Consider the following 27,941-nt stretch of genomic DNA (forward strand, 5'->3'; position numbering starts at 1 on the left):
GCCAGTTCCTCAGATCTTTTATCAGACTCCCACTATATTTTATGGTGGGTGTAGTCAAGTTCTAGTCCATCCTCTTTGTTTACAGGGTGGTACTTGCCCAGCTAAGAAACAGAAATACGTTCTTAGCATATTCCACAAGTAAGGTGCACAAGTATTCCTCGCACCTAGATTGGGTTATAGGTGGTCCAGTGCAACTGCGTCAGAGCCACATACTTGCCACATAATCCGTGGAATTCCCGTTTCATCTTGATCAATTTCAGCTGACATTTTGCTAGTTCACAAGTCCACAGTGCCCCTTTTTGAGGAGCCTGATTTTTTTTTTTTATCAGAACTCTATAAATATGTTCTTGAAGGTTGTCAGAAAGGATGGCAAACATGCTCCACTATATCCCCCTGTGGCAATGCTAATTGGCATTACTACATGTTAAGTAATACAGTACACCGCATAAAAACGCACACCGAGTGTTGAGGCTCCAATATACTTCTGCCATTTACACACACCTAGGTCCCTCTTTGGTATTGTAGTAAGAGAATAGTAGTGCTCGAGATAGAGTACATAAATGCTATAGATTGTAAAAGTATCCAAACACATTGTAAATCTGCGTGGTGAATGTATCCACTTGACCTTGTCATGTTCTGATTTTTTTTTCTTACTTTTGATGTCGAAAAAACTGATCAAATATACGGAAATACACCATTCTTCCTTAATGTCAACTTAACGCAACCAGCCTACACCTTAAAGCCACTTTGTTTCACAGAAGAACAAGAGGCATCCCCAGCTTTTCACACCGGAACCAATTTACTCTGACTCATCTTAGGTCATCAAAGTACCCATAGGGCATATTGCAGCCTCTCCACCGAGCCCTTTGCCTGATATTTAACTTAAAATACAAACCAAGGCCAGAGATGTGTTGTCACAATGCACTCAGGGCTGAAATGCATGCTTCTTAGATCACAGTGTAAGGACAGCCCTTATGAACAAAAGAGTCGGGGGTTTCTATCCAGTTTAAGAAATCTCTTCAGGGATAAGCGCTGCTCTTTATTTTTATAAAAATGAATATTGCGCTACAGGTCACTCCCTCGCTCCGCCATTAGGGCCCGACACCTGAATAAGCCATTCGCGGAGGTACTCAGATCGGAAGGGCATCCCATAATACCAACACGTGGTATGATGCTGCCTTAAACAAGTAGCGTCACTCATAACAAGAATGTATGTTAAGCCTTATTGTTCAATTACTTAAAATCATTACAATATACTATTTTTACAATAAACTACCGAAGAGAAGAAAAAAAAGTTAAAATCTCAGACAACTTGCTACGAACTGTAGAAAAGTTTAAAACATTAAAACGTTTATCCAAACTGGCAGTAAAGTGCAAGTGCATGAAACTTTGTGGAGAGTATTTTCATAGTCTCTCTTGGTTGAAGCCCGGCTAGTTTTGTTTTAGTGACTCAGTTTTCTCTGACAAGGCTGCCCGGATTGATTCTGTAAATTTCCCTAACCGTGCAGCTATTTGGGCTGTTTTAGCAGAAAAACACAGGTCTGAGACTTCTCTGCATCGTATTAGTGCATCAGAGCTGCAGATGGGAAGAACCAGCTGGCGCCGCTCGCAAGCCAGTTTAGGGCAGCAGCACAGCAAGTGGAGCCAAGATTCCCGGTGATAGCTGCAAAGACGACATGCTGCTAAATTGTCCTTCCGGGCCCAGGCTTGGTTGAAGTCCGCGATAGGCAGTGCGAGCAGTCTCATATAGGCGATTTTTTTCCGGGCCCGGACTGTCAGTGCTTGCTCAAAGTATTACTGTGGTTTGCCCACTGTGTAGGAGGCGTCCAGTGCAGAGAGATTGGGATGATGGTGTAAACTTTCCAGATCTCTTTCATAAGATATTTTCTTTACCTGTGTGTTCACTGTTCTTTTCCATGCAGTTACCGGAATATTTAAATTGTGCAAGTTTTGAGCATCTATTTCTAGCGTTTCTATGGCTTCTGCCAGGTGAACCTGCCATGGAGATCGACCTTCTTCAAAGATGGTTTTGATTAGCCTTTTCAGAGAGTTTTCTGGAGCTCGCAGGGTGTTGATATAATATTTTAGAGTATCCCCTAAGCAACTGATGTCTGGACGGGTGAGGCCCCGCTCCAATCTTACTCTTGCTTTCCTGGCCTGTCGTGGGAATTCTAGAACCTTCTTATAGGGAGAAATTTGATGGTTTGTCAGAAACTTGGTGAGGGCTCCGGGGAAGGCTAGGTGGCCGTAGTTCAGAGAGGGGATTAATTTTGCTTTCAAAACTTTCAGAATGGGTTCGGTAGTCGGACTCTGTAGACGTCTGTTGAGATTTCTCAGGCTGTATATAATGCTGGCCCCCTTGCTCCTTAGATATTTCAGATGGGCTGTAGGTTTGGCCCGTCCGATAGCCTGAGACCAAGATAGTTATAAGTTCTGCATGTTCGAATTTGCAGGTCTCCTAAGTGCCATTGTGCTGTCTTCTTTCGGTGATACTTCCCAAAGATAATTATCTTGGTCTTCTCTTGGTTCACTGATAGATTGCTTTTTTGGTTAAACCCATCCAGAGCTTCTAGGGTTTTCTGTAGGCCTGTCCTGGTGTGCTCCATTATGACAATGTCGTCTGTATATTGGAGGATTTGGAGTCGCTCTTTCCCCAGCCTTGGGGTCAATAGATTTGCCCCCTCCAGAACTTTGCCTAGATCGGCTGTGTACAGATTAAAAAGTAGCGGGGCAAGGACGCATCCTTGTTTGAGCCCATTATTGGTTACAACCTTAGATGTTACAGTCGTTTGACTGGTTTTGACACGAACCCAGGTCCCCTCATGGAGGGCGATTATAGCCCTTAACAGTTTTTGAGAAACGCCCCAAGAGACCAGTTTTTCCCACAGCTTCCCGCAGTCAACTCAATCAAAGGCTGCTCTGTAATCGACAAAACAGCAAAATAAGGGTAATTGTGATGGCTGGGTCGCTCGGAGTGACAGGTGTCCCAGTGCAAAGATATTTTCTATAGCAGGGCTTTGAGGCCTGAAGCCGGATTGGAAGAAGGGGAGGATGTTGTTTTCCTTAACCCAGGTTTCTAGTTCTTTCAACAGAATTGCATATGCTTTTGCTTCTATGTCCAATAGGGCAACAAGCCGGTAGTTTTCGGGTTTCGTACGATCTCCTTTTTATAAATGGGAAAAAGTTTCCCATTTCCATGTCACTCGTAACAAGATGTATATTAGGATTTAAGTTATTTCACCAGTATTTCTCCCTTTTTCAATTTTTCTCATATATAGCGTTTGCATTTGAACTATAGTTTGTATATTAAGTATGTTTACCGAAGACTTTCTGGTGATTACTCATTCAAAGCCGTTGTTTCTCACATTCCGTCATATCTGTATTTCATAATTTCATGGACAGATTCTCAAAGCATTTCGTCAGAGTAAGTGTGACTCGCCTTGGTATCGGACTGCAGGAGTATTCATTCGTATTCCATCGGTGGGCTGTAATGTTGGAGAGCTTGGTTAGTGTGGACATCGAACTGTAGTGAGTGAGCGTCAGTATTATTAAGTGACAAAGACAAATGAATTCAGGTGTCAATGTTTCAAATATTCTTTATTCGGCCAAGATAATGACCATAAAAGCAAATACAGAATAAAAAAAAAAGAAAAACACAGTAGACCCTCCATTCAGTAGCAGCACAAAATTCAGTACCTTGGATACAGCAATTCAAATTTCAGTAGAGACTAGTTATTTTTTTTTAATAAAAAGGTAAAAAGCATCAATCTTAAAAACTATTAAAAACTATTTCCTGAAATAAATGAAAGTGCATAGTTTTTCCTTATTCTGACAGCAGCATTAATAAAATTAAGAACAACAAAACATATACCAAATGAGGCTAAGCTTTGTAAATACACTAGACCTTCTTTGGATGATACAAAGCGCTAGTGCAAGAGTATTGAACGTATAAAACGCTTTCTGGCAGAATGGTGCTAGGTAGAATTTAGGTCTCATTGCATAAAAGTTACCGGCTTGAACAGGAGTTGCTTCTATTTCAACCTAATAAGGGGAGCTTAAAAGAGGAAGAGTTGAATCAGTTGAAGCATATAAGATCAGGCTTTGCACACACAGGATTTTCCAACCATTGTGGTTTATTTAAGATTCAGAAAGTTAGGGAATGTGTGGGTACAGGAAAGCACATAGTGCGATCAGAATCATATGGTTAAAGTACCAAAGAATTAAAGTAGTCTGGAGCATAGTGTGGAGCTACCGAATTGGGAGAGTGGCGGTAGACCTTTTACTGCAGATGTTTTTTCCTGAGTTCACGAAGATGAGTCATTAGTCCTACCCTATCTTTGGAAAGAAAGGAAGATGCAGAATCATGCTTTTGGTCAACACATGGTCACACAAATTACTAGGTTTTGCTGGGCAAAATGATATTTCTTCTCGTCCCTGCTACCTAACTCCATGGAGTGCACCCTACTTTCACACACACATAGCAATGCACTGTGACCAATCCCAGTTTCTCCACATCCTCCTCACGAGCCAACCAGGAACTCCCCAAGATATCTGGCGTCCACCTGCCTCCCTATAACTTCTCGTCTATGCTTTACTTTGTTGTTAGTTTTACTCTATACTATTTTCCATTAACGCATACAATGTTGGAACTGAACAAGGGTTGATGATAGTGGGGATTTGAGTACTCGTGCTTCTGTTAGTCTATGTTTTTCTGGTAGTGGTGTTATTGTTTTAAGGGTGTCTCTTGGTGAGGCTGGAAGAGGAAGTGTTCCAGGTCGGTGGTGGAAAATCATTGTCAGACTCATGTACTAATAGTTCTTTGTGCACTGTGTGTATTTCTACGCATTCATGTCACAGTGTTAGACTTGCGAAATTTGCCGGCTACAGATTGAGCAGTTGTTTATATTGTTCATTTTTATAATGTAAGGGTTCGAAGGTAAGAATCTGATGGCAGAAGCAGGTCACTGATTGTGTTCCATTTGCAAAAAGCGTTCTTGAATGTTAGGAAAAACAGCTAGTTTGGTCAGTTAATCAGGCTGGGACAAATAAACAGCAATTACTAACCATGCCTTAGGTGTGAATCCAAAATAAAGATTTCTTTTTACTGCTTCCATCCATTTAAAAATGTATACTTATTGAAATTTGAGAACAAATTACACCTAATCACAGGAAAGTGTTGGAATCACGCCTAGAGTGAGTTAATGAAAAATAAAATATAATTGATGAGCATAAATGTTCACACTCAATTATTTAGCATTATAAAAAGGATGGACACCTCAAACTGCATATCTCCTACCAATAGATTCCTCACCATAGGAATCTCAGCAGACACCAAACTAGATCCAGAACCTCTTGTAAGAGTTCCCTGAGATTTGTTATTTTTAATTCTTCAGCTTGTTTGCCATTGTGCAGGGATGCCACTTTTAGGTGACAGGCTTCAAACCAAGTTGCATGTGTCTGTTACAGACCAGCACATCTACCTGTGGTTCCTCAAATACAGCTCCAATACTTGTGACAAATCTTCTCGGATGCATCCTAAACTCATCAGGGAGTAGAAAGGCAAGTTCTACGTGACAAAATCCAATAATCTGGGTCTGTCTGACTGATATCGCAAGGCGGTCCTCGTTCAGGTCACCCATGCCAGGGAAGTCAAAGGCAAAGATGAAGGACAAGTCAAAGAAGTACAGTTCCAGAGAGATCACGGTTCAAGGAACTAGAATCTGGCTTTGCCATCATCCTTTGCACCAATGCCAAATTTGGAGCAAAGACGCCTCGAGATCCTTCAACTCCTTCATGGAGGACTACGACAAATTCTTAAGTTCATAACCGCTCACACCTTCTGACACCCAGACATGTCATGAATCCAGTCGAAATTCAACCAGCAGGCTCTTCTCTGGTGTAGACTGACCCTTGATGAATCCCACTTTGTCTGAGATGCCAAGCCATGCTTCTACTCATTCACTGCAGACTCCTGCTAGATGCTCCTGCAGTGGCGCAGGCACCAGTGATGCAGATTCCAGATTTGGTTCTGGCCTGGGATCTGGATCCATATTCAACAAGGGTTCATCCTACCTCACACTACACAATAACTAAGCCTCAATCCTTGGTGGAGGAAGTCTCCTCTCCAGTTCCTCTACCTCACCAACTTTTAGAGGATGGAGGCCATTTTTGGGTAGGACTCAGATGATCTACAAGCCCTTCAGACACTGCAACATGATAATGATGATGAAAAGGGAGATCAGTTGCTCCTCCCACACAATACAGATACTGCTTTGTACCCTGACGTGGACAACTCCCCTGAGATTGGCGTGGATTTGCCATTCGGGTCCCTGACCAAGGAAAGTGCCTCAGTTACAGTATTGCTTCAGTGGGCAGTGGACGATTTCTAATTGCCTCTCAATAGACGAGACTAAAGATAATCTCTTAACAGATGTTTTGCAACCTGGACATTCTACTTCACAGCCTTTGTTGCCATTTAATTATGCTCTTGTTGACCCATATCTGCAGCAAGGCATAACCTTTTTCTGCGACAGAGGGTCTCTAGGCACTGGTCTATGGTGCCTATTGCTAAACCCCATAGCCCATTGCCTGGAGACCCTACGTTTCTGACACAGCACCCTAATCCGAATACCCTCGAGTTGCAGGCTTCCACTTTTATGATCAATACTAAGTCTTTTTCATCCACTCCTGCAGACAATGTATTAAAGAGTACTGATGCAATGGGCAAAACATATTTTCTTTTGGAACCGCACCCAATAGGTGATAACTTCCTTTTGGGATGATGTAGCCACACCCTTCCTCTGGGACATGGAGTATGAGGTTTTGCCTGTCCTACCAGAGGGCCTGTGAAGTTCTTTTGACCAGGTGGTTCAAGATGGACAAGCAAAGAAGGGCTGAAAAGTAGTATCCAGTCAAGATCAAAGAATGTGCTTCAGGCAAGAGCTAATTCCAGCCTTGATAGTTCAAGGGTACTTGGCCTGCTAGCATCCTGCATCCTGCTGTTGTCTCATGCTCATTGGCAAATGCACGTCCTTTAGTGGAACTTGAGTTTGCAGTGGGTTCAGCTTTGAAAATTCTTCTCAGACAGGATCCATGTGTATGATGAGGTTGCTCATGACCTGTAGCGGTTGATGGCAGATCCATTGCATACAGAATTCAGGGTATTGAGGATACCTCATCTCTTAGCTAGGGAGGTTACCTTGATGATGTGTAATTCAGTGGCCGGTGCTCTCCAGATGAGTACATGTCCTGAAGCTGCATGTCATTTGGTTAGATCTCTAAGTCTTTCTGCCTTCCATCAAACCCACCAAGGGTAAGTTGGTACAGTTACTGACAGACCCCATGGCTGCCTTGTACCATTGCAACAAGTAGGGTGGCATGTCATTGTGTGCCCTCTGTCTCGATGTGATCAGGTTATGTCTCTGACTGTCACTGTATACGATCTCTCCAACAGTCAATCATCTGGTGGGATCACTCCACATCAGAGTATACAAACTCAGCAGGGGTCATCTTGCTAATCACAAGTGGCATCTGCATACAAAGTTGTCAGTGTCCATATTCTCCAAGTGGTGGATCTGTCTGTTATCAACAAAAATGCTCAGTTTCCAGCAATTTGGGTGATAGAGATTTCCTTTCACGTTGGATGGGAGTCTCAGGGGGAAGCATTCCATCTTCACTGCGGTTTCAGTCTACTCTCAATCCAATTCTATACCCCTCCCCCAAGTCTATAAATTCAGGTGCTGGACAAAAGTTGTCACCTGGTGTGAGGAGAAATAAGTTGATCCTCTATAGGCAGCACTGTCCTTTGCTTGTATTGTCTTTGGCCCAGGAAGGTTTTGCATTGTTTTTTTTCCGATAACCATTATTGATTTTTGCACATGAAAACATATATAGCGAATAGCCAATTATGAGCACCATCACAATTCAATAATCAAATCCCAGATGAAACTCCGTATCATGAGTCAACAGTATTGGAGCCCACACATGAGCACACTTAAACAGCAGTACTATAGCATGCCAAGTCCAAAGTGGTCCAGCCATTTACTCCTGGTCTTGGTGTGATTTGTCGGCCAGCCACGGGCCTCATGCAACAATCTTTCTTGTTGTGCACACCAGTCAACACCCTGGTGCCACTGGGGCAGCAAGGGTGGCTTGGGTGATTTCCATCCCTGGGCTGTGTCTCATTTTGCTACCATGGTAGCCACTACTTATAGTGCCTGGTCGGCTCTCGTACCCCCATCCCCTTAAGAAAAACAGGAGAGTCTAAGGAACAACCCTACCTCCCAGCCCAGCACGCATGACAGCGTCAGAGTCACCTTACCCCAATAGCTGGCAATCGAGGGGCATGTCCATACCATATTGTAGAAGTCTGCTGGGGCATGGGGATACCTGCAACATGTGGGGCTAGGGAGGACTTGGTGTAGGCAGCTGAGGGTAAGATATGCACGGTGAAGGTAGTATGTTTCGTATAAGTAGCAACCTAGATGAAATTGTTATGGTGCAAGGGGTCATTTAGGCGTCCCGCTAGTCTTCCTCCTCCAAGGTTCCAACCCACTCCTCCCATTGGGTTTACAGCAGCGCAAATGTGTCTGAGGCGTTAATGATCAGGGAGTGTAGATTTGGGAAATTCTGCCCTTTAGTAGTGCACCCATCAAGAGCTTCGCCTCCGGGGGGCTCTGTTCAGTGTGTTCATGTCCTGAGAGACGTTCACCTTCAGTGCATGCCGCGGCTGCAGGTACTTGTAAAATTTCATGGACGGTGATCCTTGGATGATTGGAGCACCTGAAAAGAGTGTATGTGGCCACTGGACCAGACGTCTCCCAGCAGGGAGATGACTATCAAGTCCCATGGGTAAAGCTCTCCAGGCCTGCTGTCTCGCTCAGCTAGTCTCTCTTCACAGGAGGGGTGTGCAGCTAGGTCCCTCTCCCCCTCTCCACATTGGGTGGGGGGTCTGCATCATTAGTCTTGAGTCTCGGCCCGTGTATTGAAGCACAGCACACCAGCAGAGAAGAACCACTTTGGTGACTTTAGGGAGCACCTGCAGAATGGGGGCACCATAGAGCATCCCCATCACGGCGTTGAAGCCCATCGAGGTCAGCTCCACTCTGAATGCTGGATCCAACCAGCCCTGCTAAACCACTCATTGAAGACAAGGGTCTGTGAACCAAGGTAGTACAGGTAGAGATTGGTCATGCTAAGCCCCCATTGTATGAAGCCCTCTGGCATTTGGCTAGGGCAAGTCTAGGCATGTATTTATGTCAGAAAACGCCTTCACCAAGGAATCAATTTTCTTGAACACCTAACTGGGCACGGCTCGCAGGAAAGTTGAAAAGAGGTACAGAAATAGTGGCAGGATCATCATTTCATATGGTGCAACCCTCCGGATTACACTGAGTGGAAGGCCCTCCAATCTTTACAGGTCAGCCTTTACCGTCTGGACCAACGGACCAACTCCATCTCAGGGAGGAGAGCAAGGTGGATATCCAAGTAGCGAAACTTTAAGCGCTGCACTGGAATGGACGGCTGTAAGCGATGCTGTCCTCATGTCCTGTCTCCCACCTCCACCTCTAAACCAGGGCATCACAGCGGATAAGACTTGCCAATGACTTGATAATGAGGGTGAAGCAGAGGGGGGAGAAGGGGCGGCACTGTCTCTTACCCCTGAGAATTGGAATTGGGTGGGAGACTGCTCCATCAATTTGTACCCATGCAGATGGGTTTAAGCAAAGCAGTTTGATGTATCCACAGAAGTGGGGGTCCAGTGCTCAGGACTTGTAATAAGAAGAACCAGTCCACTGTGTCAAATGCTTTTTCGAAATCAGTTAGTTGTAGGACAGTGGAAGGTGTCAATAGTTGTCAACGCTCCAAAGCAACATCAAGTCTCCTGAGGCAGTGCCTCATACCTTTAGTTGGCATAAAGCCACATTGGTCACGATGCATGAAAGGTGGTCAATATCATTTTCAACCTGGTTGCCAGTATCTTGCTGAAGACTTTAATTTCCCCATTTATCAAGGAGATGGGCCAGTGGACAGCACAGGTGTTGGGGACAGGGCTTGATTTTGGAATTACCACTATAGTGGCCATGTCAATTTCTGATGGGAAGTGGCCTGCTTTAGTGACTTCGACATACAGCACCAGCAGGTACAGGGAAATAATATACCTATATGCACCATAGAACTCTAGGATAGCCATCTGGGGCAGGTCTCTTTCCAGCGGGCAAGTCAGAGATAGCAGACGCTATATGGTCTAACTCATGCCATTCAGCCTGAGACACCGTAAGCAAAGGGATATCGTCCACCATTGGGGAGGTCCGTTCGGCATCTGGCCTCAAAAAGGCGGCATACAACTGCAGATAAAAGTTTGTGAATGCCTGTACTGTTCTAGGGTTAGTATGAAGGGGTGTGCTGTCAGCGTCTAGAATTTCAGGGATTACATGGAATGCCAGGGGTCTAGTGGCAAGCCAGTAGAGCAGCTTGCTATTTTTATTGCCATGTTCATAGACCCTCGCAGTGGAGGCATGCCACAATTGGCACGCATCTTCCAGCAATATCTGTCATAACTCAACACAGGCTACTGCAAGGTGAGGGGCGTCTGGGAGTTGTGTCTCCAAGAGCAGTGCCCAACCCTCCAGCAGGGTCACGTGTTGAAACCTGTCTTTTTCTGTCTTTGATATAAAGCTTTTACAGCACTCTCTGATGGCATCTTTGCATGCCATCCATAAGGTGCCGGCTGACTCTAAAGTGCCTCGGTTAATCTGAAAGTATGCCCCCAGCTCTTCAGAGTTTGCATGAGAGCAGTTCTCATGTTAAAGATGCCACGCGTTGTTGAAATAGCTTCAAAAAAAGTTACCTACTGGTACTTGACCCCTTCCCGGCTCCATAGAGGTAACCTCTCTCAAGGTATACAATGTTGGAGAGCCTGTGGCTCGCTGGGTACTCTTACCCACTTGTTATGGGATTGCCCCTCTTTGGGGTGTTATTGGCAGCAGATCTTGGATGACAGATTCCCACTTCGACATCCAAATTCCTCATCTTCCGGTGTATACTATCCTTGGCCTTCCAAACCCAATCATGTATCCACTTAAGTCTCGAAAATGTAGGCAGATTGCATTAGCCTTGGGGGCAGCCCTGCAAAACATACTCTCCCATTAGGGTACTCCGACTGCACCCATTCAGTTGGGATGACTCCACAGGATTTTGGGCATACTAGGCATGGAAAGAATTTCATTATCACTTGTTCACCCGGGAGCCTCTTTCATGATCTATGGGAAACCTTCCTCAAATTGATGACATCTGAGTTCAGAGAACTCATGTGCCCCAAAATACTTGAGACTATTGCGACTTGCAGATCCGCCCAAACAAACAGCCTCAGCTACTCCTGCCCCACACTAGGTCTTCTTCTCTTGGAGCATTTCTAGTTAGGACGCACATGCACTGTGTAAGATTGACCAATTGACTTTCGAGGAGGGTGTGGGGTTTATTCTGGTTCTTGTTATTGTATAATTGCCAACAGCGATAATCCTGCAATCGGATTGTACTTTGACGAGCACAGCAACATGTCGGCTCTGTATGTTACTTTGCATGTTTTTGAAATCAATAAAAGAAATCTAAACCTAAAGATGCCACGCGTTGAAGCACAAGATAGGTCACTGATGGGGGGCTCAATAGCTGAGAAAGAACAGCATGGGAGAGTGATACGATACCCATCTGCGATGATTGGTATCTTTAAAATGTACAAGCAGTCAGCAGGTGGCATACATACAAGATCTATGCGCATGCAAGTGTGGTGGGTCTTGGTGCAACAACGCCACATTAGTGTGAACTTCTGCAATTTTGTTTTCTACTGCGGCCTGCGATGCATGAATGGCCTGTAAAACAGTGGAGAGGTCTACCTTTTCTGGAGTCTACCAGGCCCCCAAGGAAACCCTGAGGCTGTGGGGCTCCCACCGAGCCATTGGTGAATTTGTCGATGCGTGTTTGGGAGGAGTGGGTCTTGTCCTTCCCCATGATTCTGCCAAAGGTGGAGTGCAGTGTGTAACGCCCGCCCTCTTGCCCCGCAGGGTAAGGCAGCACAAGCAGATGAAGCACCAGGAACAAGTGGTAGTGGTCCGGTGGTCCTGTGAGGTGGGGTGACACAAATGTGAGGGGAGATTCAGTGGCAACAGTCAGCACCAACTCATGTGGGCCAACCTATAGTTTCTTTGGGAGCATGTTGAATGGCTCGTTCACCGTAGAGAAAAGTCCGGGGGGGGGGGGAGTAAAGGGGAAGAAAGAGGGTTGGACCCCCGCTCCACCAGGTCCTTATATCCTGCCCGGTGTATCAACCATCTGCCGCTCATGTGCCACCCCTTCCATGTCCACATCAGGACCGTGTGGCCAGGTTGCAGTATTTAGGGGAGGCGGGAACAGCCTTTGCGACTATTTGATTGTGAAGGGCACCACTAGACCCACGGCCGCCGGTTATTGAATATGCAGTGTCTCATAGTTGTCACTTCAAGGCCCCCTGGTCTGGAAATTAGGTTTCTCCCACAATCACCAGGAGTAAGCACCACCAAACGGCATAGCGAGGGTCCTGACTGGGCTGCTGAGGCTGGACAGACAGCATATTTGCATTTGGCCCGGCAGTGTGGTTGGTATCGCTATCACAAAGAGGATTCCTCCTTGGTCTAGAGGGCACAGTCATCGGACTGCAGGCCTGTGTGGCTCATGGCAGGGTTGTCCCCATGCCGAGGCCTCCAGATCAGGAGCACTGGGGTTCCCCAGCCAGAAGAGTCCACAGTAGGCCCAGTGTTCAGAGAGGGCCGCCATCTCAGGTGCGGCCGGGCTCACCCCCGAAAGAGATTGCTGCCTGAGGCCGTGCTCTAGGATAGGTGACTCCTGTTGGCTGTCGCTGGGGCCACCCAACTACCACCGACCTCAGGTGGCAAGAAGGTGCTTTGGGAGTGCTTGGTAAGAGCAGCTTGTGGTGACGGATGATGGAGGGGTTCTGGAGCACTCTTGAAATGCGACCCCCATCTTGAGACCTGAAGCCATGACTCCCGCAGTGGGCATTGTTAAAGGCTACTTATCAGCCCTTTCATCCCTTCTTTGCTTGTCTGATAACTCATACATCCTTTCTTCAAAAGTGACGTCATCATTCAATGTGGGCATTCCATCATGCTCCCTTCTTTCTTTTCCCTCAAATATCCATCTAAAGAGTAAGAGAGGGTTCACTGGTTAGACCCACAGTGTGCTCTTAGCTTCTACACTGGTAGAATTAAGAAAAATACCATGTTGCAGAACAACTATTTGATGGGTATGAATAAAAGAAAGGCAGTCTAGAAACATACCGTATCATGATGAATTGTCATCTGCATCAGAATGGGTTATGCCTTTGCCTAGAATGGTCCTTCTGAGGGACTTAGACCTCATTCCACCAGAGCTAAAGCTGCCACTACTGTGCTAGCATGGGTTCTTCCCGTCCTGGAAACCTGCATGGCAGCCATATGGTACCTCCCCCTTCTTTTACCAGGCACTACTGAATTGATTCTCAATTCTACAAAGAGGGTAACATTAGCCGTTCAGGTTTGCGGGGCTTCCTTGTTTAAGTCCACTCCTCAGGTGCACCTTTTTGGGGAAGGGATTGCTTCACTACTGATTGATAAGATAAGAAATAGGTTAGAAGTGTCCATCAGAAGAATTAGTTTATTACCTTCAGTAACACTCTAACTGCAGATTCCTCACTGCCCTCCTCCACGTTTGGTGGATTGGACATTTCTGGAGTTATAGAATCCCTAGTCAGTTTTCGCCCACTGTCACAGAAGGTAAATAACTTTGGGCTGATGTAGATTTTAGCGACCAGGTTATCCGTCACAAACGTGACAGATATCTCATCCACCATATTTAAAGTGCCATAGGATATAATGCACTTGTAATACGGCGGACACGATATCCGTCACATTCGAGACACAGTAACCTGTCCACAGTAGTCTAATTCGGGCCCTTATTCTTTTATTTCCCTCCTTCAATAAATTAGGGTCACCGTCCCATGGCAGGGAATCTCATAGGCTGTAAAGAGGCCAATTTTAACTGTCTCCTTGATTCTTCATTAGACATTTATGGAAATCAACTCCCATTGTACATATTGTCAACTCAGATGTTTGGTCTCTGGATACACCTCATTTTAACATTTACACTGCAAGTAACATGTTTTCAACATGAGTCGCAAAGGACAGTGTGTTTGAACAGCTAATTGATGTTTTTAATTTCCACAAATAAGAGGTGATATATCACATTGTATTACACGTGCAATACCATCTGTATCATGCAAACATTACATATTAATTCTTTCTTTTTGAACAGGAAGTGGAAGAGTTCAGCTTTATTACCCAGCTAGCTGGCTTGACAGACCATGTGCCAGTGGCAATGAGATTGATGGTCTCAACAGGAGAAGAGGACTCCTAAGACGGATGGAGGACCACCCTTGAGTAGATTCAAAACAAGAAGGACTGAGCTACGGCTCCTGACCTCTATCCTCGGAGAAAGACGAGATGAGATATTCTGGCGCTCGAAAGCAAGAACAGACATGACCCAAAATGGGCTTCCCCTCAGCCAATGAGTCTTCTCTACAGTCCATCAAAACTGGAGGACATGAAAGTATTGCGAGGGTATCAGTGCCCAAACAAGGACTATTGTCACGAGTTGCCCAGGCAACAGGGCTGGCCTGTTTCTCACAGTGTTCACTGTGGACAGAGAGGAACCAAGATGGAAGTCTCATTTTCTTTTGAACCAGTGCCATTCATAAAAAGACATCTTTTTATACCACTATATAGCACAATTTAGTTTGTAATCAGTTCGTGAAATAGTATTCGATTTCATTTGCATAACCTCTTTGTATATCTTCAAGTTAACCTTTTTTTGTTAGCCTGTTAATGTTGTAATAGCATGCCTGCTCCTGCCACTAGCATGCGCTCTGATTGCATGTTTCTCACTTGACATCCATGACATACATATGATAGCCATTAAAAATGCCATGGGGGGGTGGTTAAGCATGTGAGGAATTCAGAACTCATTCAAGAGTGATGCGAGAAACTCAAGTATTCTGATCATCAGCTTTGCCCGGTTTGTTATTTAAGCCATCGTACAAGTTACTGATCGCACTGTAATTGGCAGTTAATTGGGAGTTTGTTAAAACATCAGTAGTGTGCCTTGGCAGTAGCCTTCTATGATTCCCCACATAAATGTTTTTGGTAGGGTTGAGTCCACACATTGTACAGGGGGCAGCCCACCTCGCTAAGTGCTTCTGGTCCACTCTAGTTGGTACAATCATTAGTTACAAAAATTGATTCTTAAACTTGTTGTACCTTGTTGTACAACAAAAGGCTTCTGGAACATCACCACCCAGTTCACCGCCAGTGTTGTTTACTGTCGGCCTCAAGCGCTATCTCCACTGGCTCAATGTATAGAGGTACGAGTAAAGTATTAAACCGCCTGCCTAACATGTATGGCTTTGTATGACGTCCTCTAGAGTTCTCTAGCACTCTAAATGCCTGTAGACTTTGTGCTTACACCAATTTCAGACTGCTTTGCCTAAAGATGTTTCACAGATTCACAAGAGGCAGAAGCAATTCTTTCTCCATCACACTTTTTTCCTGAAGTGATCATCCTTTCTCCTATAATTAATTTTCAAGTTTATTTTCTAATAAATAGCTGGAAACTAAAAAGAAAAACAAGGATTTCTGCCATAATATGTTCCTCTGCCTGGTCTCTTATCTATCAAGTTCCAACAGCAACTAAGTTTGTGGTGCCTATCATCCAAATCCAACAAATATATTAATAAGCAGCACTTTGTGTCACACTATTCTGAGTGGAAGAAGGAGCCATCTTTATACTACAAGACGCAGGACTGCAGCAGAGGATGAAGTGTACAAAGGCAGCCCGCTGCTCTGGACCCTCACTTATGGTGCTGTGCATCTTATACTATCACAGAGGGCCACAAGTTGGGTGAAAGAGATAGAAACTTGAGCTTGCATCACCACATGATTTGGCTCTAGGAATCGGACTGATCGGTGGTGGTCCTTGTTGACTCTTGATGTTGCTGGGATCCCAGCTGCTGGTGGTCCATCAAGATGGAGTCCGGCAAATGAGAATACCAAATTTACGGAAAGATCATCAGTTGGATGACTGTGGCATCACAGCATTGAGTTGCACAACAGCTGTAGTCAGTTTTAAAGCAGCATTTTGGAGCCAAACTGATTATAGCTGGTACACAAGCCCCTTTTTACTTGTAGGCCAAATTGAGCGTTGGGCCCATTTTTCTGCGGGTATGTTTCACAGTGACTGACCCAACTCCTGAAATTTGTTTGAAAAATTATCATACTTATGAAGGTGCTTAGAATATATTTGACCTACCATGATACCATGGTAGGCGATTAGTATACTAAGATGTTGGCTAATAAGCTCTAGGCACAACATGCTAGATTCATGGCGTTATACTAGATGCATATTCAAAGTCTACATGCATGATTTCCCATTGAGCGTCACCAGTCCTTCATCACTGAAACTTGATGTTTGAATCTGGCCTTCCACTCCATTGAATTTAAGCTCACAATGTTGAATCATCAACAATGTTCAATGGAAATTCATACATCAAACATTCAAACACCAGGGTACTTTCTGTTCAATGGAAGTATGTGCTATATAGTGTGATATCATGGGATATGTGTCATTTTGTGGCCATGGTTACTGGTCATATCTGGGCCTGGTTCCTGTCTATTTTTACAAGGTGAAGTATACTTAGTATTTAGTATACTATGGCATTACTGGGTCGTACAGCGCATACTGCCAGCTGTTATATTCAATGAATATAACACCAATAAACTGAAACTTCGTAGGACACATTCGATCACATACTTCTGCAGGTAAAAATGATTGATTGACTAGACTTTTGTACACCGGAAACATCTGTGATAGGGCCAGATTTTGGGCGTGGGGGAGGCACAACGACCATTCCCCATCCCATGATGGCATCAGTAAATTCCACCCGATGAGTGAAAAGTCCACCCGATACATGATTATTCGACTCTACTGTCAGTATTTACATGCATGCCTGATAAAAGAGCGATGGGCTGGATGCTGGAGCTAAGCGACGTTTATGATGTAAGCAACCATGTTCTGGTCAGCAGCTCACAGGTGTGTTTGTGTCATGCATTCAGGAATCTCCATTTCTAGTCCTGAAAATGAACACAGACTTAACATGTTTCAAGAGGCACATCTTTCTTCCTAAGCAGTTCAGAGAGGGTAGTGAGCCCTCATGGACGACCGTAAACTCCATTCCTTCCCTGGGATATCAGAGGCTGAACTGAAGACCCTCTGTCCTCATTCATGTGCCAAGATGAGTGTAACAGGTGCTGACAGGTTTCTTGCATTACTAACACAAAAGTGTCTGCCCTTTCCCTCTTTTTTGCATAACCCGCTGGGTGAGTAATTTATATAATATTTGTCTTTTATAACTGTGGACAGCTGCACTGTCCTTTTCCGTTTTTGTGCATACCCTGCCGGGTGAGTAATTTATATAGAATTTGTCTTTTATAACTGTGGGCACCTGCACTGTGTATGGATGCAGAGATGGTTTACAGATCTTCAATTAGCCAAGATAATCCTCAAAATGCTGTTTGCTCAACAGATGACGTCAGCAGCAGCAGAACAGTCTAATCAGACTCCCACAAAATAGACAACATATAGTCTCACCAATTAGTTATATCTGACTGGCAAGCGGATAAGAAGAGTGCTACTGAGGCTGTGTGTGTGCTGTTCACATAGTTCACTGACTTGATCAACAGGATGGGCAGTGTACATTCTGTACATATGTACATATGCTCTCAGACATCCCTTGAATTAATGCTGCAAATCTATACATTTCCGTTAAATATTTGAATACCTTTCACATCCACTTAGCCTGTGTTTTGGGTATGTATAAGACACTCAATAGGTATCCTGTTTAAAATTAATATTTTATGAATGGGTACATTATATGTTTGGGATTATGATAACGCATGAAAGATAAGGCACGTGAACATCCTTTAAAATGATTGCTGATATAATCCTTAACAATAAAGAGCTCAGAAGGCACTCTAAAGCCAACTTTGTGAATCCTCCATAATTTAAGCATTCAATATTATACCTTTTCCCAGGAAGACAGCGGACTTGCGCCTAAATACTTTCATAAATTGTCCATTCCTCCGTCACTAGAGAGTCATTTAGCTGGATTCACACAGCATCTATAAAGCCGTTATCAGCTCAGTGGCAAATTCAGGAATCGACTGCATGAATATCCTGGTTTTAGGAGCAGGCAAGAAAATGTACCCAGTTCCAAATACCTCAGAAGGTCGATGTCCAGGTGTGCAATAGTCTAAGAAAGTCAGATCCACCTCTGAAATTGCAGTAGTTCCCAGCCAGAATCAGGATAAAATGTGAGTGATTTTGCTTAATTATCAAGTGATACTCAGCAGTAGCTTTACAATGTCTACAAAATAAGACTATTTTCAGTTTTCTTCTATGGGCGCCTCTCACTTGAAAAAAAAAATTGGCCCAAAACTAGGAATACTTTTCCAGAGCAGACCACGCTCAGTCAACTCTTTAACTGAGCTCAGAGCTATACTTAAGATCCATATTTTGTTATTTATCTTTATCCTTTCTCATGATCATGAATCCTTGGAGTCACCTCTGGGAGTTTGGATGAGCTATTGTTCCCCATCTTTCTATTCATGTATTTTCTTCTGCTTTGCAGACAATTTGTAGAATGGCCCCTAGAATTGGCTCGCCAAAAAAAGAGCGCTGGGCAAAACCTCTCCCTCTAGAAAAGTGCATTATGAAATAAACACAAATCTTTCCTTTCAAAGAGTGTGCAGTTTCATCGCAAGAACTGCAGCTGGTGACTTTTCAGCAAACCCATTGCAAGCACTCAAATACTCCATTGCCATCTAAACTTGAAACCAAAGGCGAGTAAAAACTACAAGGAAATGCAGAATAACAGACAGAGATGGACCCAAAATTGCAGCGTTCATCTGGGATTTTAATACGAAGACAATTCAAGACCAAATTGACTCTAGTGAGTGAAAATCCTTGAACTGCTACAGCCGGCCAGGTTCGAAAAAAAGTTGTAGAACCATACAAAAGATAGAAATGCACTACACAACTGCACAGAACTTAAGGTGTCATCACCCTGAAAGAAAAGTACAGAACAACAGTATGCTAACAAAACCAGACACCAAGGTGCTAAATTATGGTGATCTACACACAGAAATTTCTTGGCTCTTTTTAAAACACGAATTTAAGTGGGAAATAACGATGATGGCGGATCTAAAACGGGTGCAAACGTTTCAAGTGGCTAAGAGAAAAATAGTAATATGTGTGAGAAGCCGTACATCATATACTCTTCTGATATTTCAGGAATAGGGTTCCAGAGGTTGGGCTGGTAAACCACAGTAACTTTCTACGTACTGTGTTCAATCAAATTTTCAGAAGTTTCAATAGATACCAGAAAAAGAGTGTAGGAAGTGACATGGTAGGTGTAGGCAGTGCTTCATTTGAGCCGGTGGGGGCACCCAGCACTTACTTTTAGGGACCAGCACTTATTTTTCTACATCAGATATTTACCGAACACAAGAAAGGGAAAAGAACTGAAATAGGAAAGACGGAGGAAGAAAAAGATGGTAAATATTTTGAAAAAAGGGGACCCCTATATATTACCGTTGCACCTGCTATACATAGGGAACAAACTGAGTTAAGGAAGGCCTATAGCCAAGTGACATAATCAAAATATGTTTACATGGAGATCATGGTTGATATAGCCTACATATGAGATTGAGAATGGAAATTCCAACTATATATATAGATAATCTCAAACAATGAAATATTCTCATTTGATTTTATTAGTATATATTATATATATTTATCAATTCTTTTAAGATTTACATATTTTATATTCTTTTTGTGTTTTTCTCTTCTGTTTTCTTTTCTTTTCTTATAGTTGTTTTTCAATGTAACAAAAGTCAGTTAAAATCATACTAGAAAAAATACATAACCAATAGACATGAGACTGAACAAAATGTTGAAGGCAAAGCGGTAGATGTCAATGCGCGTTTCGGCTCTTGAGCCTTCTTCAGGTTACCGTCTATTGCTAAAAATTTGTGCGAACTCAAACCTAATTCTTGGCTAGGATGTGACAGGTCAGTTGATATTTAGGGTTTCTTGATATCTTCAAACGCAGGTAGATGAGAGCGAAGAACATATGTGTTGTAGTTGTCGACGGATGGGGGTGATATCTAGGAGTCACTAGATCAGGTCCTGTCCGTTATCTACAGTTTATTGGCACTGGGGGTAGTATATGAATGAACTTGCTGGACATGAAAATAAAAGATGTCTATGAAGATTCTTCACAGTTAAGTTATGAGGCAAGTGGATGACGAGGATAAACGATAATAGCATCAAAGGAATTGTTCATTATCTGGGGATAGCCAGAGAATTGCTTCCCGGCAGTTGGGGTCTGTGTAATAATTAACGTTCATATTGCCATATCTGCTGAGAATGGCTGAAGGTTTCTAACTCCCGGTATTTAGAAGAAACGACCGCCTGTGACTGAGGACGCTGGATACAATCTCATATGTAGGCTATATCAACCATGATCTCCATGTAAACATATTTTGATTTTGTCACTTGGCTATAGACCTTCTTTAACTCAGAAAAAGATGGTAAAACCTTCACAAAGTGAGAAAGCTAGGAACCTGCAAGAGTGAGATAAAGGGGCAGGGATTGTCTGGTAGTGGATTAAAGAGGCATGATGTGGATTTCAGACTTCCAGACTTGGTATTGACCATGCCGACATTTAATTGCATCGGCCATAAGCTTCTGAGCAGAACTTCGGGTACCGGCACTTTTTCTTTTGCAAATTAAGCCCTGTAAGTAGAAGGAAAAAAAAGTGTAACAAATGCTGCATAATCTATTCAAATTGATACAGAATTGAATGGAAAATTCTGATAAAATGCACTGCAATGCCTTACCAAGAGCAGATGGTGCACTATACAACTGCCACTGAGCAGTAACAATCATGGAGTATAAAGTTAATACCTGCAACACGCCTATTCACTGTATTATGCCTGGATGGTGGCACTATCCCGCAAGAAACGAATGTTGATGGCACCAAGAAAAGTTCAAAGGTAGTACAAGCATTAAGTTCACCTGACTATAAACGAGGCTCTAAAACCTACATCAAAAGTATATTTTGTATTTTTTGCAGCACCTAACATTAGCCTAACCAGCCGAAAATTGGGCATGTGGTATTTTGCTGTCACTGCATTGGTGCAAAACTGCTCCCAATTTGCGTGCATCACCCCAAAGGTTAGAAACCTGTTAGTGATTTCGATGCCAACTCAGTCAACACGTTTCAGCGCAGACAGATTTAGCTGGTCTGTAGACTTGGGCTAGTGGCAGTTTACACCATAGTATGATCACAAGTACGTCTATAGTTAACCTAAGGCAACTCAACCAAGCCCCATTAACTGGATATACCCTAATGAGAAGCACAACTGGGATATTGTTTTTGGGAATCAAGGCACAAGGAAACATTTACTTGCTGAGAATATAAGGTATGGTGTCCAAATCAACAGATAAAACCGATGTTTTGCAAGGGATATAATTACCTGCTTCGGATCTGAGCTCATAGCATCAGTTGATCTTATTCCTAGCCCCTTTGTTTGCTTCTAATGAACGTTCACACTCCCAACATGTGCACTTCTTGCACCTGAGCGGCACGTGCCCACAAACACTTCCTGTGTTTAAAGCCCCTTCTTACATCGCTCGTCAAGGGATTCTCAACAGTTCCCAGGTTGCTTCTGCCACGCTACCATATAGTCTTTACTCCACTATCTCTGAATTGTAATTTATATGTTGTTTCAGGAATCATGATGCTTTCACTGCCATTGCAGTGTGGTGGCCTCTAGAATTACAGTCTGCACATATAAAGCACGTATCTGTCAACTTTCAGCAGTGGCTTCAGAGCTATATGCTATGCACAGTGTTTTGTCCCCTTGGTTTCAGCTCTTAAGGAGCAACAGATCCATAAGCCATCAATAAGTTCAAGGGAACATATGCATTTTAACACCTACCCCATGTCATTAATGAACGTAAGATGTCAGATCATGTCCAAATAGCATGTTTATCAGTGAGTTCCACTGAAACTAGCACTGCAGTCAGACACACACTGCATGAAATTGGCCTGAATATAACCTGCAGGTAGGGGAACAGGTACTATCATATCTAAGAACCCCATCTGTATACCTGGCATCCCCACGGATGATTATTCCCTGTGTCAGTTTCTGCCAGTTTCCAAAGCATGACTATCACAGCCAGTAGGAAGATAAAGCCTTTTGCCTAGGTTGTGTAAGGTGATAGGGAGAGTGTGATACAAGAGGGATGCTAACGGAAAGTTTGTGGCCTGTAGCACAAGGGGTTGTTCTTGATGTAGATTGTTCAGGTGAAAGAGAAGCGGCAATGGATGCTTGCCTCAAAATACATCTATGATAGAGAGTGTTTAATAATCCAAAATAAATGTATTGAATCTTTAACAGGCGGTTAACTTCATATTGCCTTTCTTGAGTTTTACCTCCACTAATATTACTTTGCTCACTTTCTTACCTGGCAGTATTACATTTCTCCAGATGGACTTTAGTCCTACTCTCTGCTGGACAAGCAGTGCGAGTTAGATCCGTCTCTGCTAGAGTCGGCGTAACTCTTACCTGTACCGCAGCATTGGACAGTGATGTCCAGAGAAGAGCCATGGTGCTGCTTTGGAAATATAGAACTACATTTTAGGGAGTATCCACTTTAAATCATCTCACCCAAGATAAAAAGAGTTTCCATCACAGAGTGCTTAGGAACCACCTGCGTCTGAGTACCTGTAGAGCTGGGCCTGATTGCACTTAATCTGTACTTTCGTAATCCTACTAGTTCGGTGTGCATGTGACTTCTAGACGAAAAACCACCAGCAAAGTTTTGAAATCATTAACGGATTTCCATAGGCGTCATGGATTGACGTTCCCAATTGAGGAGTAATATCAGGCCTGGGGATTTTGGTTAGTTTGTCGTCACCTGGCTGCTTCTGTACTGCTAAGACCCTCTGTGATTGATACAGGACCTTGTGGGATCACAATTTTACTTGAGAAAGTGACAGATTTATGTAACTTTTTTAATCAGTAACCAAATTTTACAATAGAGCCATCCTTTTTCGCCACACTGCAGCCTAGAAACATTTTGTAGCCTTTTTACAGTCAATTTATAATTTTTTCCAAAGGAGTTTCAGATTTTCTCTGAAAGTATTCTAGTTTCGTATCAGAGATCAATGTCCTAACTAGTGATGTTCACTGCCTGGTCCCTCCTTAAAAATAGATTACATCTTTATTTGTGTTATGAACCGCATCTTTATCAGTCTAAATGGCAATTTGAGTTGCCCTCGAGCAGTCGCTTATGGCCTGGCCACCATCAATAAAAGGAATACCAGACGCAAAACGTTAATAGCTTTTCTGTCCTGCACCATAGCTCAGCTTAATAAATACACCATGATTGTGATGCCTACAGTATACAGTATGCTTGGGATCTGACATCAAAGACAACTTCACTTCAAGTGAAAATGTACAATAAATCGCATTAAGCTTATTTTTTTTTCAGAATGTTCTCTCAATGTTTTCTCCGTGAGAATATTTTGACAGGCCTTTAGATCTCATATTTTAACTTTCATATTGTTTTAACTCATTTTACTCTTTTATAAAGTTGCAGTTATTTTGTATCAAGGGATAAGATACCAGCAGGTTGCAGTTGTAAAACGGCTTACGGATTTGCTTGAAGCCCTTGTGTACTACAAGACATAGAAAACTTGGACATCAGAAGCAAGACTGCAAATATGGTAGAGCTCTACTTTTCAAGGAGATGGGACTAAAAAGACCTACCTGACATCCTATACTCAGCAGGTATTTCACTCAAAATTGCATGTAGGGTCTTCTTAAAAAGGTGGTACATTTAAAAGAAAGCGTCCCCTCTGTTTGCCAGCATGGTGTTCGAGCGTATTGGTCCATGATGCCCACTATATCGAAGAATATGTGAAACTGCCCACATTATTGCGACCACACTACTACAATCATTCATTGCCTTCTAATGTTAGCTCCGCAGTTTACTGGTAACTGCCAAAGTACTGTGCTAACTTAAAGGCATTTTTGTAAGACCCCTCCCCCTGCCTATCTTTTCTACTAGCTTAATATCTTTGTTACGACTGCACATCTATGTCTCGCAAGACCTCTCTGGGCCAGGAAGAGTACGGCTTGTGCGACTTTGTAATTTTCTTTCTTTTACACGAAATGAATCCGTAAACTGCTGCCATTGGTTCCACTTTGGTTGAACTGCAGCATGGTTTTGCCGCCTCCATACACTCAGCGCTCATAGGTAGTCTTGCAATCATCAACAACCGTTCAGTAGGCCTTCCTCCAAGTAAACTTTCTTATGCCTTCCCTGGAGGCAGCATGTCCAGTCCTGCCAGCAGTCAGCCTGTTGTGAGAAGCAGTACATTACAATTCAGTCTTTTCCCTGTCTTCAGTCAGAATAGATTTTCCCCTGTACTACCCTATATACAACTCAGTGGCCTTGCACACCCATTCAGTGTAAACTAAACAGACACACCACTAGCACCTTACCAAGAACACAGCAAGCCAATGAGTTTAAGTGGTTTACAACCAAACAATTCAAACTAAGTACCTAAACCAGGCATGGAATAGAAATTGTTGGGATTAACACTTAAGTCGATGGGAAAAGACAATTCTGATGAACTCTAAGAAGAAAATAAGGGGAAGGGGCACAGGTTTTAACACCATCCTGGAGTCAAGGATCTAGTGTTCATAATGAGATCAAGCCAGTGAAAAGAGGCATTATTCAGATGCAGGTCAGTAATGTACAAAAAAACGTTTTTCTAATGTATATGTATATAACCTATATTGTAATTGTATGAACAGTATCATTAGAATGTCTGCCTGCAAAGGATACCAGAAAGACCAGAGCAGTTAACTTCAAAGCTCCGAAAAAGAGATTACCCGAACTCCATAAGGCTCTTTAAAAAGAGGGCTTTGTAACCAACCTGCATTGTTAATGACCAGCAAAGCATAAAAAGTATGAGAAGCCAGAAACACATTGCACCCAGAATGCCAAATTCACACAGCTGTTCTCTGATACAAAGGGTTAATACAGGCTGATATTACATTTCATGGTGTATATACTATTCTGATTTCTTACGCCTTTGTAACATTGCCACTAAGTGCTCGTGTCCTCTGATTTTCCTGCTGGCAAGGGTGCTACTAATTACAAAGCATCCTTCTAGACCTTTGAGAGACACCGTTTCTGTGCCCTCAATCAGACCCTAACCCTCTTTGGAGCTCTAAGTGCCAGAATGTAGCAAAACCAGGCGGCTGGTTGCACTTCATAGTCTAGGACAAGTCTCATCTCTGCAAGACAACACTCAGACCCATCAAATATCAGTAGCCCTGAGGGATCTCCCCATCCCGTAGTTAGTCAATGAATTAATTGATTCCGTTAGTGATCATACATATTCTCCAATAGTGGTTTTCGACGGAGGCGACAATTCCAGTCATAGAATGTGGTTTTCGACGGGGGTGACAATTCCAGTCGTAGAATGTAAACTTTGAAGGGTCCTCAGACCCCATCATGTCTAGTTCCCTGCACTAGTAAGTGCTGACGTCCACAGAAAGATGTGCATCTTCCTTCAGGTGAGAAGGTTTGCGGGGAAGATTTTATTGTCTATTCACATATATTTTAAAACTCTGTCCTCATGAACAGCGGCAATAAAAACAGGTTTAACTGTCGCTTTTATTTTTTTCTTTGCCTGTCTTCATATGAATTTCAAATATGAAATGAAAAACCCTATGGCTTATTTTTGAATATTGTACTAGAGCTGAGATTTAGAAAATCCTGTATAGATAACTTTTTTTATTTGAATATTTTTTCTGTCTTGTATTCCTTCTGACAACTAACGTTTTATATGGTAAGCACACCTTCTCAAGTTTTGGTAATAAAAAAATTAAAAACTGTTAACAGTTTGCCAAAATAAGAGGGCAAAATCTGCATAATCTTACACACAATAAAATGGTAACGTTTTGACAAAATAAACCAGTATATAAGAAAAGTTTTTCTTCGGTGCCGAAAATAATTAATGCTGAACGAGAATAAGAAAATAAAATGTAAAAGTTTGAATGTTCTGCTGCTTCCTAGTTGTTTTTTTGTGTTCACTCTCTTTATGGATGTTGCAATAAGTGAGAGCTAATATAAATAGCAATGTAATTTAAAATTTTCCAAAGACTGCATACATTCCGTTTTTGATATCTTAGATCCAACTGTAGGTGGGTGACTGAAATAATGCTGTAGTCATAAGCATATCCACCTTTGTATATAATTTGTAACACTGGCATTGATTATATATAGATTTTAGAATCAGAAAGAGATTCAAATAAATACTGATTCCCTGTCATGTCTCACAATACTCAAACCAGTGAAAGAATATGGTCCCCAATTGCTCGCCTCCCCTGTAGGCTGTTTAATTGCTTGCTTGCCTGAAAAGTCCAATGAGATTGAACTCCTATGTTTGGGTCACAAACAACAAGAGTTCCAGGACAGACTGCAATATGTGGTTAAGTACCTCTCCAAAGTGTAGCTCCTAAGGTAAAGTCAGATCTACATGGATAAAGGGATCATGGGCGGATGGTATTGGGGTAGGGTTAGAAACCCAAGAAAGGGTGTTACATATAACTAGTTTGTAAGTTTGAGAGATAGGGCAATATTTAGTTACATTTTTCTTCATGACTGTGACACTTTAGCTATTTACAAAGCCACACAAGGGTGGATGGTTCCTTCTATGCAACTTTCAGCTTTAAATGAGTACTATATAACTTGTCATTGTAAAATAAACTTTGTCGAACGATTTTCCTTTTTTTGATTATGTTGTTTCTTTAACTTTTATGCTTTTGACAAATGCAACTTGCAAACTTTACTTTGATATTGCGGGGAATGAGATTTTAATATCTTTTATGATCAATTTGATAACTTATCTCATTCGTCAATTTTGGATCGGTTGTTATCTGTCATTGAGTAAAAGACAACCCCTGCATAGGTTAGATAAACCCCATAAACTGACGCAACTCTGAAGAACCACTTACAACTGATGAAGTTTGAAAGTTTTAATATAAAATTAAGAAAAGTTGCAAATACAATCCTCTTAGAATAAAATTCAGCAAATATACTGGAACTAGAAGGAACATAAATTCCCTAAAGAACCTCAATCTACAAACGAATACAATTAAAGTCAGCTCCAGAATCAACAAATTAAAAACATAGATATGATGTGGTTCTGTTGCGTCATCTACAAAAAGAAAGAAATACAAGTTAAATCTGTCCCTACTCTATACTAAGTGACATCCCTACTTCGCAAGTTTCTAGTACCCTAAAAAGGTGTCAGCAGTTTGACTCCCTAAGAAGTTCAAACTCTCTTAGCCTCTAAAGGTAACTTAAGTTTAAGAAGCAGTACCCTCTCTGCCTACCCATCCGCTCTCTAAGGGTCCTCGGCCTACTGCTCTCTTGCGCTCTGATCTTTCTCAGCGCATCTGCTCAAGTCATCTGCTCTTTCTAACTTGCCTCTCGCTGTTCTCGCTGAGCTCTTGCTTTCGCCTTCGCTGTCTTCTCCCCGGGGTGCTGTCCCTAAAATACACAATCACAGTATGGGTGGAACGCCCCTTCGACGCCCACCACGGACTTTCCCCCATGATGTCATTTTCAGCTCTCTCCATGGCTTCGTCTCTTCGCGTCGTCCGTTAAGTTGACCTCTCTCCTTAGACGCCATCTTCGTCTTCTTGCTGTTG

General features: G+C 42.8%; 1 protein-coding gene across 1 annotated transcript in view; it reads left to right on the forward strand.

The window, feature by feature from the left end:
• SMPD3 (sphingomyelin phosphodiesterase 3) overlaps positions 1 to 19,768 on the forward strand; it is a 976,655-nt gene extending 956,887 nt beyond the window's left edge. The window contains exon 12 of the mRNA XM_086947747.1: positions 14,341 to 19,768. Coding sequence (XP_086803873.1) covers positions 14,341 to 14,442 — 102 coding nt within the window. The 3' untranslated portion in view covers positions 14,443 to 19,768. The remainder of the gene's footprint in view (positions 1 to 14,340) is intronic.
• The last annotated feature ends 8,173 nt before the right edge of the window (positions 19,769 to 27,941 follow it).

The sequence above is a fragment of the Lissotriton vulgaris genome, chromosome 12 (genome assembly GCF_964263255.1).
Source record: "Lissotriton vulgaris chromosome 12, aLisVul1.2, whole genome shotgun sequence".
NCBI lineage: Eukaryota > Metazoa > Chordata > Amphibia > Caudata > Salamandridae > Lissotriton > Lissotriton vulgaris.